General features: G+C 39.4%; 1 protein-coding gene across 2 annotated transcripts in view; it reads left to right on the top strand.

The window, feature by feature from the left end:
* pip5k1bb (phosphatidylinositol-4-phosphate 5-kinase, type I, beta b) overlaps nucleotides 1-18189 on the top strand; it is an 84711-nt gene that overhangs the window by 39268 nt on the left and 27254 nt on the right. For both annotated transcript variants that reach the window (XR_009807522.1, XM_061906346.1), the window contains exon 7: nucleotides 1699-1998. Coding sequence is in view for 1 of the 2 variants with exons in the window: in XM_061906346.1 (XP_061762330.1) it covers nucleotides 1699-1998 (300 nt within the window). In the remaining variant the exon portion in view is untranslated. The remainder of the gene's footprint in view (nucleotides 1-1698; nucleotides 1999-18189) is intronic.

Here is an 18189-nt window from a genome sequence, read left to right as displayed (position 1 = left end):
GTGGTTGTGTGGGAAGCAATGGAGCACGACTTTGGCCTTTGAAGAGCTTCTGGCAAACCGGCTGACACCTCAGAAAGGAAAACAGTGTCCAGTCCACACCTTCGAGGCCCTTTTCAACCATTTACCTTACGTAGAGTAGCACAGGAGGCCGAGGATACGAACACGGGCATGCCTACTACCGTGACTGAGGTTGCTAAGGTAGTCAAAAACCTCAGTCGCAAAGCACCGCTGGTGAATGAGTTTTGGTTTTGTGAGTCCAAGATGTTGTTGGACTATTTTGGTTGACGCGTCTCTTCAACAGTGCGTGGAAGTCAATAACAGTATCTCTGAATTGGCAAAATGGGAAGTTAATCCTCTTTTTGAGGAAGGGAAACTTGACTGGTTCCGCCACACTAGTCACTTGCGTTCTGTCCTTGGGCACATTCATACACCATACTGATGTATGAATGTTTGGTGGTGGTCGAGAAACTCCAAATTGGCAGCGATGTTTTCTAGGCTGAGGCAGCTCTGGCTATAAATCTAGCTTACCACCATCAAATGCGGATATTGAGTGAATTATTTTTTCTTGGTGTCACGCGCTTTGAGTCACGAGAAAAAAGTGCTATACACAGCCATTATTATTATTATTATTATTGTTATTATTAGCATGCTAACATTAAAGTGCTAACTTTTTAAGCTAATTCTACACTTTTTACTCTAATTCCCCAGCCATACACCTGAGAGCCATATATCTTAGTATGTGACACAAGCTAACCGTGAGCATGCTCAAGTTAGCTTGCTGACATGCGAGCATCAGCATGCTAACTTTTTGAGCTAGTTTTGCAACCGTTGACACCATAGTCATATAACTTGGTATGTGGCATTTGTTAACTGTTATCACGCAAACGATAGTATGCTGCCAATTTAACTTAAGCAAGCTAAGTATTTCATCTAATTTTACACTTTTTTCGAGAGTCATATAACTTGCTATATGAAACATGCTAACTGTTATCATGCTAACGTTTGTACACATTCTAAATGTTAGCATTTTGTAGGCTAGCTGTGTAAACTCTCGGATTCAGACACTCGGCACCATCTTAAAAGTGCTGTGACTTCCGACGAGCCCCGGCCAGAGGTCCAGGGCACAGATAGTAGGCCCATCAAAATTTCCGCGGGAATTCTGTAGTTATTATTTGTATTTTTATTTTTATTTTTATTATCATAAGAGGGTGTGTTGTAACTAGAAGGGGATCGCATTCCTCAGCCTCTACAGGAAGATCTCCTTTAGAGTACTAGTGGGACTGGTAAAGTGAGCGCTGAGCCGGAAGCGTTGATATATGTTCCTGCCCTCACCTATGGTCAGGAGCTCTGAGTAGTACCGAAAGAGCATGATCTTGAATACAAGTGGCCGAAAAAAGTTTCTTCCACAGGGTGGAGGACCCAGATAAGTGGAAGAAAAAAACTGGATGGATAGATAATCTTTGTATAAGTAAAACCTACTGTATAAATTAATTATTTTTGGACCAAACAGGATATTGAGTAGGTCATGTTAGCTCTGGTACTAATGTTCCTTTTGGTCACATATTTATTATATACATTTATATTCTATTGTAAGATGAGGCAATATTTATTTCAAGACATGATTAAATGTACATTTTATACATTTATTGCTTTCTGCTGCTTTTACTGTAATCTTTCCTGGTGTCTTTTGCCTCCCAGAACCTGAACCAGAACCCACGCACCTTACTCCCCAAATTTTACGGACTGTACTGTATCCAGTCAGGAGGCATCAACATCCGACTGGTGGTGATGAACAACGTGCTGCCTCGCTCCGTTAAAATGCACCACAAATATGATCTCAAAGGATCCACGTACAAGAGACGAGCTTCCAGGAAGGAGAGAGAGAAGGCGTGTCCCACTTTCAAAGATCTGGACTTCGAAGACTTGCACGAAGAAGGTCTTTACTTTGACACAGAAACGTACAACAACTTGATGAAGACTCTGCAGAGAGACTGCCGGGTAGGTGAAAGGCCCTTAAGTGAAATGCCACAGTGGAAGGAATGTTGACCTGTGTATCAGATTATTTTTTTTTTATCATTATCTCGATTTGAATTCCTTCCAATACAAGTAACTTCTGGTAAAATGCCATTCCTTCCTGCTTTCACGACATTTGACTGCATCAGTCTGGTGACATCTTATTCCGTTGCTGCCTGTGAGAACAAAAGTATAAAATTCATGCAGCGGGACGTGTTAATGCCACATGGAAAACATAGTGTAAATACAATTTAAAGTTTGATATCCCCTTTAAAAAAAGTTAACTTAATTGAACGCAATATATAATTACATTTGAGAAAATAAAAGCCAGAAAAGATATTTCCGGAATGGGGCTTGGTATTCACAGAGCACATAATACAAACCTTGTCTTTTGTGACCTCAACACCCGATTATCCCTTTCTGAGCAGCAGCGGACAATTTGATTAGCCAAATTTGGAACTCGGTTAAGCAGCAACACTTGAATTATTAGTATACTTTTGCACTATATACAAACCCTGTTTCCATATGAGTTGGGAAATTGTGTTAGATGTAAATATAAATGGAATACAATGATTTGCAAATCCTTTGCAACCCATATTCAATTGAATGCACTACAAAGACAAGATATTTGATGTTCAAACTCATAAACTTTATTTTTTTGGGGAAAAAATATTTAACTTAGAATTTCATGGCTGCAACACGTGCCAAAGTAGTTGGGAAAGGGCATGTTATCAACTGTGTTACTTTTCTTTTAACAACACTCAATAAACGTTTGGGAACTGAGGAAACTAATTGTTGAAGCTTTGAAATTGGAATTCTTTACCATTCTTGTTTTATGTAGAGCTTCAGTCGTTCAACAGTCCGGGTTCTCCGCTGTCGTATTCTACGCTTCATAATGAGCCACACATTTTCGATGGGAGAAAGGTCTGGACTGCAGGCGGGCCAGGAAAGTACCCGCACTCTTTTTTTACAAAGCCACGCTGTTGTAACACCTTGTCTTGCTGAAATAAGCAGGGGCGTCCATGATAACGTTGCTTGGATGACAACATATGTTGCTCCAAAACCTGTATGTACCTTTCAGAATTAATGGTGCCATCACAGATGTGTAAGTTACCCATGCCTTGGGCACTAATACACCCCCATACCATCACAGATGCTGGCTTTTGAACTTTGCGCCTATAACAATCCGAATGGTTATTTTCCTCTTTGTTCTGGAGGACACCACGTCCTCTGTTTCCAAATATAATTTGAAATGTGGAATCGTCAGACCAAAGAACACCTTTCCACTTTGCATCAGTCCATCTTAGGTGAGCTCGGGCCCAGCCAAGCCTGCGGCGTTTCAGTATATTGTTGATGAATGGGTTTGGCTTTGCATAGTAGAGTTTTAACTTGCACTTACAGATGTAGCGACCAACTGTAGTTACTGACAGTGGTTTTATGAAGTGTTCCTGAGCCCATGTGGTGATATCCTTTACACGTGGATGTCGGTTTTTGATGCAGTACCGCCTGAAGGATCAAAGGTCCGTAATATCATCGCTTACGTGCAGTGATTTCTCCAGATTCTCTGAACCTTTTGATGATTTTACGGACCGTAAATGGTAAAATCCCTAAATTTCTTGCAATCGCTCGTTGAGAAATGTTGTTATATAACTGTTTGACAATTCGCTTACAAAGTGGTGACCCTCACCCCATCCTTGTTTGTGAATTACTTACCATTTCATGGAAGCTGCTTTTATACCCAATCATGGCACCCAACTGTTCTCAATTAGCCTGCACACCTGTGGGATGTTCCAAATAAGTGTTTGATGAGCATTCCTCAACTTTATCAGTATTTATTGCCGCCTTTTCCAACTTCTTTGTCACGTGTTGCTGGCATCAAATTCTAAAGTTAATGATTATTTGCAAAAATAAAATGTTTACCAGTTTGAACATCAAATATCTTGTCTTTGTAGCATATTCAACTGAACATGAGTTGAAAATTATTTGCAAATCATTGTACTCAGTTTATATTTACATTTAACACAAATTCCCAACTCATATGGAAACGGGGTTTGTAGAATAAAATCAAAAATCTGTATTCACACTTCAAAGGCGGAACTTCACTTTTTTGGAATTTTGCCTATCATTCACAATCCTTATGAGAGACAAGATGCATGTCTTTTCTTTTAATGCATTCTAATGCCTAAATGGACTTCGTCAGCTAACAATAGAATCAATTGGAGCTCCTCTATTGTATGAAACCGAAAAAAAAAAATTACAAAAAGCACCAACAATGTACTCCATTCACATTTTGTGACTTGAATATTAACCAATTATCAGTGATTTTATTATTATACGTAAGTGCAGAGATGTAACTAGTCTAGGCTGGTATATTGACATTATCAGCCGGTGAGCTGCTGGGTTGCCTGTTTGCTTGTGAAAGTTAATTCTATATTATATATCATGCCTCTCATCTGGATAGTATAAGGTTGTGGCCATAAACCAACAAGTTGGTAAACCTTGACAGCCATCTCAGGCCTTAAGATGGCAAGAAAAACATGAAAAGACAATTTTTTTTCATTTTTGCCTTTTGAGGACTTTGATTAATTCTTCATCTGAACAGGAATATATGAGCTTCACATCGGTCAGGGAGAGCAGACTTTATGCAGTAAGTGTTTGATTTATTATGTTTGTTGTCTCTCATGAAGTCTACATGAGGAGTCGTCAGTGTTTCGGGAAAAAGCAAATGTGGTGCATCTATGAAATTAATGCACCGCTGTATGCTTAAAATGAGCAAAAATACGGAAATATTACATGTTAATATGAATGTGCCTCTTACTGCATACTTAGAGTGTATATATAAACCCTTGATGGAGGTTTTTTGAGAGATTATAGGTTGACTAGAGAGACTCTAATTGGCTCCATTGTTAGCTGACTTGCCTGAGTTTCAGTTAGAAAGCATAAAAAAAAACGTGTACTTGTCTCACTTAAGGATTGCTAATGATAGACAAAATTCCCCCCCAAAAAGTGCAGTTCCCCTTTAAAAGGCATTGTGCAAAAGTCAATACTAGGTATGTAAAAAGAACAAGCTTGAACTCATTTCTTTTTTAGCTTTTCATAACTTGTTCTTAATATTTTATTCATGTCTTAATGATTGTTTTGCAAATCTATTATTCAAAATAGGTATTACCTCCAGCTAGTGTAAAACGGTGAAGTGAGATTGAGATTAGCAATATTATGCAAGCACTGTGAAAACGGACTGACACCTGTGCCAAGGAAGAATTGTATTGATAAAAGTCCAGATCAAGAAAATATAATGTCACTTTCGCTTTCCATCGTCTTCACTGATCCATCATAACCAGCAGGTGGCGCTGTGGTGAAAAAAACTTTTCTTTTTGGGCAGTTGGCAACATGCATTATTACTATATCTAGGTTTTGTTCTGTTTTTCTCCATCAAAACAGTCAATGATTAGGATTGTTTTGCCTTAATGGTGTTCCACTGAGCTACCACTTTTAGTTTTAGGTTTGTTTTTATTTAGGGTTATGTGATTGGAAAGTCACTGTGGGTTCAGTGTCAGAACATAGTTTTGTCCTGATTTATTTTCTTTGTTTCACCAATTAGATCTCGGAAGACATGGTAGCGTGAGAGACACGGGGGTCAGTTCATAGCCGTGCATTCCTCTGTGCGTAGGCCAGGTGAAGCTATGATACAGTATGTGTGTGGGTGTTGGTTAAAGTTTAATAGGTAGTTTAATTTGACATGCGCGACAGTGATTCGGCCTTTAGTTGATTTTAGGGGCTGTTTAATTGTCTGAAACAGCATGGTTCCTTTTTATATCCGCGTGTAGTCTGGGAAGGATAGCAAACATTTTTTTAAGCACTAACTTGCAACAGCATCACAACTCTGAATTACACATCCAATTATTATTCATAATTAATTGGATGTCAGGAATATGCACTACACTACATTACTGCCAATTTCCTGTGACCTTTCCAGTTAAACGACACCAAATGAAAATGCACTTTAACACACTATTAGGGCAGGGTATGATTCATGTTGTCATTACGATGACAATTTCTAACCCGTTGTTCCTCGTTAATATTCTAATGAATGCATTTTACTCCATTGCATGACAAAGATTTTCATATTTTCACTAAAAATGAGTGACAAAACTAAGTAGGGTTTGCACTGAGGTACATTGCTATGTAAATCTGGTTTACATGTCAGGTAACAGACAATTGTTGTTGCTCCCTGGGATTTGTGTGAAGCCACGGTTTCCTTCCCACCTATTAAGTCAAACAATATTGGGAGGCAACCAAGGTCTTGTGTGTTGGTCAAAATGTATACGACTGTTGTAAGACGACTCCTTAAGCTTATGACTTTCCCATGGATCATTAACTGTCATGCTGACTTTGTCCACATTCTTTATTTTCTTTGGAATGTTTTCAAGCCAGGATGACATCCTCCCATACTGCTGAGTCATTGTTTTCTTAAAGCTTAACCTGACATGCTACCAGCCTTCTACCCATGCACACACACACACACACACACACACACACACACACACACACACACACACACACACACACACACACACACACACACACACACACACGGCTGGTAGCCACCCGGATGCATCAGATGTGTCATGCACATTTTGCGCAAAATCTGATCAATCCATTCAAGTCAAGAGTTGTATACAAATATTGAGCTATACAATAAAATACTGCCTTTGAAATACAAAGCTAATAATTAATGGTCGCCAATAACCAAAATATTTCCCACCCGGTCATCTTTTATACAATACACAAGTCAATGTAAACACTGTTGTAGTCGTACCTCATTTATCGCAACTAATTGGTGCCAGGGATGACTGTGGTAGACCAATTTCTGCAAGTAGGAATATTCTTAAAGCAGCACTAAGTAACTTTTCAACCTTCATAAAATATTTTCATAACTTTTAAGATGATGCATCGACTTACAAATAATTGAATGACACCTCTGTCATGGCCTGAGTGGGTCTGTATCGCTTTTAGTGGCACTTAGCAACATTGATGGACGGTGGCAGGAAACCTGCCACAGAAAAAATTACAAATGTGATGACTTTACAGCATATGTCACTCCCCTCTCTCCTATTTGTTAAAGGCCTACTGAAATTAGATTTTCTTATTCAAACGGGGATAGCAGGTCCATTCCATGTGTCATACTTGATCATTTTGCGATATTGCCATATTTTTGCTGAAAGGATTTAGTAGAGAACATCGACGATAAAGTTCGCAACTTTTGGTCGCTAATAAAAAAGCCTTGCCTGTACCGGAAGAAGCAGACGATGTGCGCGTGACGTCAAGGCTTGTGGAGCTCCTCACATCTGAACATTGTTTTTGAATCATGGCCACCAGCAGCGAGAGCGATTCGGACCGAGAAAGCAACGATTTCCCCATTAATTTCAGCGAGGATGAAAGATTTGTGGATGAGTAAAGTAAGAGTGAAGGACGAGAAAAAAAATAAAAAGACTATACAGTGGGAGCGATTCAGATGTTATTAGACAAATTTACTATGATAATTCTGGAAAATCCCTTATCTGCGTATTGTGTTACTAGTGTTTTAGTGAAATTATATGGTCGTACCTGTACAACCTGAAGGTGGGCCCCGCACCGTTCTTCAGCACCAGTCGACAGGTGGTGACGATGCCCATCCCTGCCCTTCGCAAGGGACCCTTTTTCGAAACACGATCTTTCGAAATGATCGCTGCATAATACACTGTACTTTGTGTGTGTGGTCCAATCCAATAGCAATAGTGTGAGGCAAGAAAGTGGCGTAAACCTGGCACTTTTGTCAACGGAAATTTATTTGACACAGTAGGGGGAAAAAAAAATGGAGGGGTGTGGCTACGGGTGTGGTAACTGCCAGTGTCTCCGAGGGAAGCCACGTTTTCTCGACGAGGCGAAGGCTGCCGGTGGGGCCGGGCTGAGATTTTTTTTTTCCCCCGCCTCCACGGTGGAAGCATCCGACGGTCAGGGGCGGCCGGTGGGAGGAGGCAAGAGAGTCCGCAGCTGCCTCTTTGACAGGTGCAGGAGGAACGACGCGAGCTCTCCGCTCATGTCTACGGTAAGAGCCGACTTATTACCACCGTGTTCGGTTGACTGCTCTGTTCCATAGTAAAGCGGCACCGTCATCTTTAGGGAATGTAAACAATGAAACACCGGCTGTGTTTGTGTTGCTAAAGGTGGCCGCAACACACCGCTTCCCACCTACAGCTTTCTTCTTTGATATCTCTATAATTCATTGAACAAATTGCAAAAGATTCAGCAACACAGATGTCCATAAAACTTTGGAATTATGCGATAAAAACAGACAACTTATAGCTGTGAACGGTGCTGGACCAAAAGGTCCTCTACAATGCGTGACGTCACGCGCACGTTTCATCATACCGCAACGTTTTAGCAGGATACTTATGCGCGAAATTTAAAATGGCAATTTAGTAAACTAAACCGGCCGTATTGGCATGTGTTGCAATGTTAATATTTCATCATTGATGTATAAACTATCAGACTGCGTGGTCGGTAGTAGTGGGTTTCAGTAGGCCTTTAAAAAGACAAGTAGATGCAAACGCCTACATGCAAGCGTTTTATTTGTGCCGGGAAGTCAGATATTTCATGTTCCTAGTCAGAATTTCAACTGGAATTCCCGTCGTGGTCGGATTTCCAACTCAGATACTTGGAGTATTCTCACTACCGCCGAGTTCGTTTTAAAGATGGCTGTTTTGGATGTAAAAATGTATATTCACTTCTATAATATTGTTGTTAGCTCTTCTGATTAGCTTTTTTTTGCAGTAAATCAGCCATAAACAATGTATTTTGTATGGTAATGTCACTGTAGTGTAAAAAACATTTATTTAATGTGGTAAGTACGTTGCTAGAAATAGTATCTGTCTTTTCTCTTCGTCCACCTTGTTTGAAGGTTGCATAAAGAGTGCATATTTTCGCATAAGTTGTTTGTACTCAACAACTTGTATGTTGCTTTGACTCTGTTCCTTCTAAACTAGTAAGTGATTTTCGATGCTCACATCAAAGTGCTAATGCTGGCTGTTAGAAATTTGCATGATAGCACTAAATAGCCACCAGCTTGATAGTTTGCAGTTCCACACGGACATGACCAACAAACTCAAAAGTACTGCATGAAAGAAAAAACAATGCGATGACTGCAAACCACAAATATAAAGTTTTAGTAAAATATGTAGGTTACGACTGTGAAAAGATAAGTCATACTGAATTGTGGCATTATCGTGTCAGTTTGTATGTATGCGACAGTTGTTTTTGACGATTTAATACACCCTGGGCTGGTGCTTGTGGAAAATGTGATCTTCCTTCAGGCAAAACACTACCACTTTGGTTCACTGGTGCTGGTTAAATCAACCAAAACTGAAAGTTCTTAATGTGGGGCTTTATTTAATACAGTGTATATTTTCATAGAGCTTTAAAAAAACTCTCGGAATCTTATCAACAAAGTCGCCTTTACATTGTTTCACCCATAATAGTAGCCTGTAGTGCATTCCACTGTAGATTACAGTACTCACTAGTAGCTCAGAGGGTCCTCCCAAGTGTCATTGCTATGGCTGTCACATGGCCACTGTAACATGGCCACTACATGAAAATACAGGGTGTCCCAAAAAAATTACATAATTTTGAAAGCAATTATCTAGCAATGATGTAACATTTTTTGGGATGGGACATCTTGTACTTTGTCACATCCTTGGTAAATCCTCTAGATTTAAAACTGGGCTTTCATGTGCTGAAATCACTGGCGTGAGTGCCAAGAGTTGGCCAACTTGACAGTTGCGGCTATGACCATTTTGCCTTATTTGCATTCTTTTTTGTTAGCATTGCCTGTTCCACATTCCACATTGCACTAAGTGGCGCGCCGAGCCCTATGGAGTCCTGGGTTGTCTCGCGTTTTTGTCTTTTGACAATGCTCACGCAAAAGGATTATCAATGTAGAGATGTTATTGATGAGGCAAGAGTTGAAGATAAAGTGCATCGAAAAGTTGTTTAACTTGATTGTCTTGTTGCAGATACCGCCGTGTTGTTGTTGGTGTTTACCCTATACCCGGAAACGGAAGTACCGCTTGGTGAATACATCTTTATCAAACGCCACAACATAATAGAAAATAATACATAATTACACTTGACTTAACTTAGGCCAATAATTTGTTGAATATGCTTTTAAAAAATCTGCAATATGGTGAAGCTGCCATATTTAAATCGCCTTGTGTGGAGAGATGACTCAACCGTAGATTGTTGTTGTACTTTTACCATTTGACAAAGAAATACATTTAAGAGTTGACCAGTTTGATGAATGTGTGGTACTAAAACTATGACCTGTTTATTGGACAGAAATGGAAAAACTGCAAGTTTTACAGATAAACAAACACTATGTCAAATTAACTTTTGACTTATGACATTTTGGCCCTGTTCATATTGCGATCAATTATGATTTTTTTCGTACCCATATGTGACCTTTATCAGATTTTTTTCATGTCAATGTGAACAGAACATCTCCAATTTTTTCAAATCGGACCCAGGCCTCTTTTGTATGTCGATTCAAATCAGATATGTATCCGATGCAACTGCAGTCTGAACATCAGGTCGCGTTCATCCGACCAATGCGTCCTTAAAAAGCGATAAGCGTCATTATTCTTCTCCAATATAGACCGTTTCAAAATAAATAGTTGACAAAATTGCAGAACACTGACAAAAATATGTTTTAGAACCTCCAACTACTCACCCACAAAGTTTTGGGAGCAGACATGCAAGAGCCAAAAATGCTTGCTCTCTTCCTTCTTCATCTTTTACGGCAGGGGTCTGCAACCTTTACCACTCAAAGAGCCATTTAGACCGCTTTCACAAAATAAAGAAGGCAATGGGAGCCACAAAACTCTTTTGAAATTTAAAATGAAATAACCCAGCATAAATGTTAATTTTTTTTTGCTTAGTGCTATGTGTATACCAAGGGTCTTAGAAGCGCGGCACGCACCTTGATAAGAATATTTAATGTTAGTGCGGCCCGCGACTTTTTTATGAATGCCGTTTGACAGCATTACGCTTGTCAACCCTCCCAAATTTTTCTGGAGGATCCCGAATTCTCAGAGCAACTATTCTCGCGATTATCTGCTGATGGTCGCCCAGATAACAAAAATAAGGGAGAGATATGAAACCATTGCCTTTGACATCTTCTACTACATGTACGAATGGCTTGCCAGCTTAGTAACATGTTATATGTGGCACTCACAGATACACATACTCGACTGCAAGGCATAGTTGTTCAACAGCCATACAGGTTCCACTGAAGGTTGTGATATAAACAACTTTTACACTCTTACTAACATGCGCCACACTGTGAACCCACACCAAACCAGAATGACAAACACATTTCGGGAGAACATACCCACAGTAACACAACATAAACAGAACAGAACAAATACCCACAATCCCATCCAAACCAGACTCTTCCTGGCTATATTATACACCACGCTAGCACCAAACCATCCCCCCCCACCCACTAACGCCCCCCTCCCCACCGCCCCCCGTGCGTTGGTAGATGTGGGCGGGGTTGTATAATATAGCCAGGAAGAGTCAGTGTTGCATGGGATTGTGGGTACTTGTTCTGTTCTGTTTATGTTGTGTTATTGTAAAGATGTTCTCCCGAAATGTGTTTTTCATTCTTGTTTGTTTTGGGTTCACAGTGTGGCGCATATTAGTAAGAGTGTTGAAGTTGTTTATATCACAACCTTCAATGTAACCTGTGTGGCTGTTGAGTAAGTATGCCTTGCAGTCACTTACGTGTTATGACAAAAACAGCGAAATGCATGCGTCCGGCCGGCACGCAGATAGAATGGTGACATGTCGCATGGTGACATGTCGCAGAGGATGTTAAAAGTAAAGCCATCACGGCATGCCCTCAATATTGTTTTCCGAGTGAAAATGGGAGACTATTAGCCCCGGGTGATGTCCGGGAGAGGCACCAAAATCCGGAAACCTCCCGAAAGAATCTGGGGGGTCGGCGATTATGCAGCTGAGCCACATCAGAGTGGCCAAAGAGCCGCATGTGGCTCCGGAGCCGCGGGTTGCCGACCCCTATTCTACAGGCAAAAGTTTGGTCAGAATATGTCACTTTATTGCACAAAATCCTTGAAATAGCCACAAATGTGGCAGGACTGAGACCTACTAGAAGTGGAACCATGTTAACTTCCGACATTGCAGCACATGTGACAACATGACATCATGTCTGCATGCGGGTCGGTTTGCATTCATATTAGACATCACACATTTTTGTAATGAGTAACAGATTACATAAAAAGATTGGATTTGACAAAAAAAATCTGAATTGCATATCCTACCATGCATTGTGAAGTAGTCTTGGATCATGTTCAGATAGAATAAATGGTATCTATTTTCCTTAATTATAATGATGTTTAAAACATTTTTTTTCCAGATTCAACTATCATGCATCAATATTCTACCGCTAGTCTTATTAAGAGTGACAACTTAGTAGAGACTGTAGTATCTTTAACAATAGAAAACATTGTAGATGTCTGACTTTGCATTTCTAGTGTATTTTTAGTAATGAAATGGGAAAACTTGATGTAATGTGTCAAGTCCGAAAGACAAAAACTTTCCATTTCATGGTGCATGTATAGTATAAAATTATTGGAGGAAGCAGAATGAGTTGCAGTACATTTTAGTTGTCTATGACCAATCATATTTGTCAAAGCAGAATTTGTATTACCGACTAAAATTTGAAATGAGTAGAAGATGGATGGACCGTAGGAATGGCGTGTGAATGCCCATGTGCAGAAGCCGCTGAACCCCGTGAGCGAAACTGAAATGCTTGAATATCCAGGGTGAGTGGTGTGTTTTATGTTGGAATGGTTCGAATTGGATGATTTTTGTGGGATATGGAGTGTTATGTATTTTGCCAGTTAATTTTCAATGGGGGAGAATTCCTGGTAATTCCGGAATTTCTGGAAAGGGAAAACATGTATTGCGGTCGATATATTAAAAGAATAGTGTGTTTGTGGATGGTCGGAATCAGGTTTAAAAAATTCATAAAACTTTGAGAATTTATGGCATTGTAGACTGTGAATATGTTCATTCATTTGAATGGGAATTTTTTGAAAATGTGAACATTTCGGGTAATTCGTGAATTTCTTGCACAATTGGGTTGGTGTTGGAATTTTTTGAATCAGCTGAAAAATGTTGACTTAACAGTTTGAATTGAAAATGGGTATTTCGGAATTCCTGGGATTTCGGGAAAACCAGAAATTTGTACGAAAATACAAATAATTAAGAATGTTTTGAAGGTGGCATGATCAAAAACGGTTGAAAAATGCGGCCTGAAAAAACTTTCCAGCATGAGGTGAAAATAGGGTTTTGGAAAAACGGTAATTTGGGGAATTTTTGGGAACTTGGTAGTTTGATTGTCCTAGGTGAGATGATGTGGGAATTGTGCAAGTTCAAAAAATGGCCCATTCATTTCTAATGATGAAAATGACCCAGAAAACTGGGAATTCTAGGAAATCTGGGATAATTAAAAAACAATTTTGTGGGACGCTCACGATTCCCGGTCGAGCCGAATGTTTTGACTTTTGAACGGTTCCGATCGGTTGAAAACTGTGAGGCGCAATAATAAATAATACTAGTTCTTTTGGTGTATAATATTATATGCTTGGGCATTCAAAAAATTACGCAGGTGTCGATATCTCACAAGTGTATGTTGATGAGCATATACTGTCTTATTAGCTATACATGTACTATATTTATTACAGTACAGTACGAGGCTAGCAGCTCTCACAGGCTGGCCACGGTTTTGTTGTTTTCACCGCTTCCTGTTCTCGCCTCCTGAGCGGGAAGCAAAATGCCCTCTAAGCAGAATGTGTGTGTCCATTTCCATGAGTAAGCAGCTCACCCCGTCAGCCCAGGAGAGGCTGCCGACCAAAACAGAGTGGGGAGGTCAGCGGCCGCCTAGCAACGAGGGGGCGAGGGGAGTGCAAGAAACCAGGAGAGGAGAGGACTCTGTTGTCCATGGAATTGTATGTCGTGAAATATTATGTGAGCCAATTGTTCACAAATGAGCTGATATTTCTAACATGCTTCTTTCCTTCCTTTTAAGTCTCTTCTACATTACTGTGCAGCCCTTTGATAGTTTCCTATTGCCAAAACAATGCATTAATAATTCATATTGAATTTAATTGTACAGTCATTGAGTTTAAGGACAAATTATGCTTCAATGCGAGGAGATTGATCTACTTAAAGTGAACAGTAATTGAAATTAACATTCCCTTTAAATGTGGTTACTCCTGTGGCTAAAATCCTATTAATCATTTTTATTATACTATTTATGTCATTATAAACCATTATTGTTTGCAGTACTTGTATTCCGCATAAACGTTTTAGTGGGGTCAAACTATATCTGCTCCACAAAAGAAATTGCACTTTCATTTATCATTTGAGTAAACACAATCAGTCGCGTTTTGCCTTGTCGAGGATATCAAATTGTGTGAGCTTCCACTGAACTAGAGGCACCTTTCAACGCGGAGTCCCAAATCTGATGAATAATGAATATCTATATTTTGCAGACACGTTCCAGGGATTGTATCTGCGCATGGTGTCAGCACATTCTCATATCCGTGGCTTCAGATAGGCCACGTTGGCTCCAGACCCAGTGAGACTTTAAGAATGTCATAAATGTATTCATATCCACTCCTTACTGTTTGGATAAGCCTTCATTTTTCTCGTATCAAACACTTTCAAAAAATATGGAATCATTTGGCCCAATGAAAAGGTGCATCATGACCACAGTTCGTTGGTGCCGTGACCCCGATGATCATGAGAGTTTGGGAAATGTGTGTGATGGATGCTTGTTAGCTAAGTTGTGTGGAAAAAGAAAAGTTTTTTTTAAAAAACGGCTCTATTATGCAAAAAACAACTTTTCTTACATGTTTGTATCTGTTTTAGTGTATTTGGGAGCCCCATAAGTCCCGGAACGCTAAAATCAAACCATTGATGCATGGCGGTGTTATTTATGAAAAAAATTTGCCTTCATCCAAACGAGCCGTTTCGAATTTGAGACTTTAGTGACTCCATTACATGAGACTTAAAGAATGTTCAGCAATGTGTTAGTAACCACTCCTTATTGTTTGAATCAGCCTTTCTTTTTCCAGTATTAAAACCTTTCAAGAATTATGGAATCATTTGTCCTAATAAAAGGATGGATAATGACCGCAGTTCGTTGATGCCGTGACTCGGATGATCGTTAGTTATGGATGCCAGTTAGCTAAGTTCTTTAAAGGGGCTCTATTATGCAAAACCAACTTCTCATGCATATTGGTACCTGTTTTTGTGTATGTGGGATCCCCACAAGTCCCGGAAATCTAAAATCAAACCATGGACGCATGGTGGAGATATTTATTAAAAAATCTTGTCTTCTTCCAACCGAGCCGTTTCGAATTTGAGACTTTAGTGTCTTAGTTACATGAGACTTTAATAATGTCATAAATGTACTCATATCCACTCCTTATTGTTTGGATCAGCCTTTTTTCTTCTAATAATAAAACATTTCAAGAAGCATGGAATCATTTGGCCTAATAAAAAAAATGCATAATGACCGCAGTTCGTTGGTGCCATGACCTGGATGATCGTGAGGTATGGATGCTAGTTAGTTACGATCCCGGCCTAATTAAACACACATCAGGGACGGATGTTACACATTTCCTTAAACATGTTTTATACAGCTGCTGTGATTATATGTATCAAGTGTTCATTCAAGGCTTAGGCAAAAATATGGCGATATATATCGTGTATCGCGATATGGCCTAAAAATATCGAGATTAAAAAAAAAAAAAAAGAATATAAGGAGGATGAGCTAAAAGTTTTAGAATCTGCGTGCTTAATGTCTTTTTTTTGTGTCTCTATCTGCGGGTCTAAAATTAAAATCAAATTTGACCAACTCCTCGGTTTATGGCCAAACCTTTCTACTATCCAGGTGTAAAGAATAATTTATAATCTAGAATTACCTTTCGCTAACTCGGAGGCGATGTATGTCAATATAGAAGCATAAAAATGAGTTTGAAAAAAAAATAGTTTGTCTTTGTCAGCGCTTACAATAACAATGATGCTAATACTTAATAATAGGGACGGCGTGGCGCAGTGGGGAGAGTTGCTGTGCGCGACCCGAAGGTCCCTGGTTCAATCCCCACCTAGTACCAACCTCGGCACGTCCGTTGTGTCCCGAGCAAGACACTTCACCCTTGCTCCTGATGGGTGCAGGTTAGCGCCTTGCATGGCAGCTCCCTCCATCAGTGTGTGAATGTGTGTGAATGGGTAAATGTGGAAGTAGTGTCAAAGCGCTTTGAGTACCTTGAAGGTAGAAAAGCACTATACAAGTACAACCCATTTATTTATTTATTTAAGTTACGTGCAAAATTTGTTAAAGGGGATCCATTTTGAAAAAACAACTTTTCATACATGTTGGCACCTGTTTTTGTGTATTTGGAATCCTCAATAGTCCCGGAAGGCTAAACTCAAATCATGAAGGCGTGGCGGAGATATTTATTTATCAATCTTGCCTCCTTCCAAATGAGCCGTTTGGAATTTCAGACAGTTAAATGAATTTTAAGAATGTCAGCAAATTATTCATATCCACTCATTGTTGGATCAGCCTTTCTTCTTCCAGTATTCAAAACGTTCAAGTATAGAATTATTTGGTGTAATAAAAGGATGGATAATGACCAGTTATGTTCAAATTATCTTCTGAAAGCTAGTTTTCATAGAACCATTAATATTGCTATCAGCAATACTTTTTGTCTGCTTCATCACAAAATTAGCGTTATTCATATGTTGATATATGCATGTCAGGTTGGTCCACTAATTTTAGTAGTAAATGGATGCTACCTAGCTTAGCTGTGCGCAAGAACGTAAGAGATAAACATCACTATACCCGATTGCGCGACTCATAGTTAGAGGGGTCTTGGATTTGAGCCCAGACTTTTGCAGGACTGGACCACAAGGGGTGACCACAGTTAATTGGTGCCGTGACCCGGATGGTCGTGAGATTCTGGGGGTTGTGTGTTATGGATGACAGTTCGCTAAGTTGTGTGATAAAACTTTGAAGGGGCTTTATAATGCTCTTTTCTTACCGGTTTGTACCCGTTTTTGTGTATTTGGGGTCCCCATAAATCCTGAAAATTTTAAATCAAAATAAGGAGGAATGGGAGATATGTTTTTAAAACAATTGTGCCTTCTTCCAAACAAGCCATTTTGACTTCAAGACTTTATGACTTATTTTGCTGTACTTACGTCAGCGGATATCTCCATGTATGGTAAAAGTTTACCCCAAGTGCTTTGCGCAGGTCTGCCATTTTTTTTTCAGTTGTAGTCCAAAGTTGTAGTGAATAAGTTCATTATTTTCTCGATTCTCTTGTTGGCCAGACTCGCTCGTACATGCACATACTGTACATCCTGAAATCCTCCACTGCTGCTATTTCTAATAAAAAAACAGCGTATTGTTCTAACTTATATCTGTCAGTAGACTCGATATGGAAGCGCTAAGGCGCAGTTAAAGGCGGTTAAAGGATTTCGATACGTAAATAAGACCGCTTACAAAACGGCGCATTCTGGATCGACGGTCAGAAAGCGGCTTGAAGATGGTTTGTAAAATAAAATCCATGCAATATTTTCACCAATAACCACCATTTCATGTTATATAGACCACAAGGAAGGGTTTTAAATGTAGAAAATATATATATATAATTAGACCCCTTTAAGTAAATGTAACTACCCGATGCCTTAAGACAGAGGTGTCAAAGTCGTTTTCACTGAGGGCCACATCGCAGTTATGTTTGGCCTCAGAGGGCAGCTCTAACAGTGAATACTATTATTACACAATTTGTTAAAAGCATATTGATAGTAGATTTTTTTAAACTACAATATTCAAAACGTGGTAAATTGCAATAATTTCATTTCAAGTAGTAGTGTACATTACTGTAAATGGAAAAAACAGTACTGCTGTTGTTTTGGTATAAAAGGCTGCTCAGTTGCCAGAATTTTACTGTAAAATTATTTTTTTTTTACTGTAAATACAAAAAATACACTTTTACAGTAAAATTCTGGCACCTGAGCTGCCAGTTTTTTTTTACCGCA

This window comes from Nerophis ophidion, linkage group LG07 (assembly GCF_033978795.1).
Source record: "Nerophis ophidion isolate RoL-2023_Sa linkage group LG07, RoL_Noph_v1.0, whole genome shotgun sequence".
In the NCBI taxonomy this organism is placed as follows: domain Eukaryota; kingdom Metazoa; phylum Chordata; class Actinopteri; order Syngnathiformes; family Syngnathidae; genus Nerophis; species Nerophis ophidion.
Note: the sequence above shows the minus strand (reverse complement) of the source record. Positions and strands in the feature narration are given on the sequence as shown.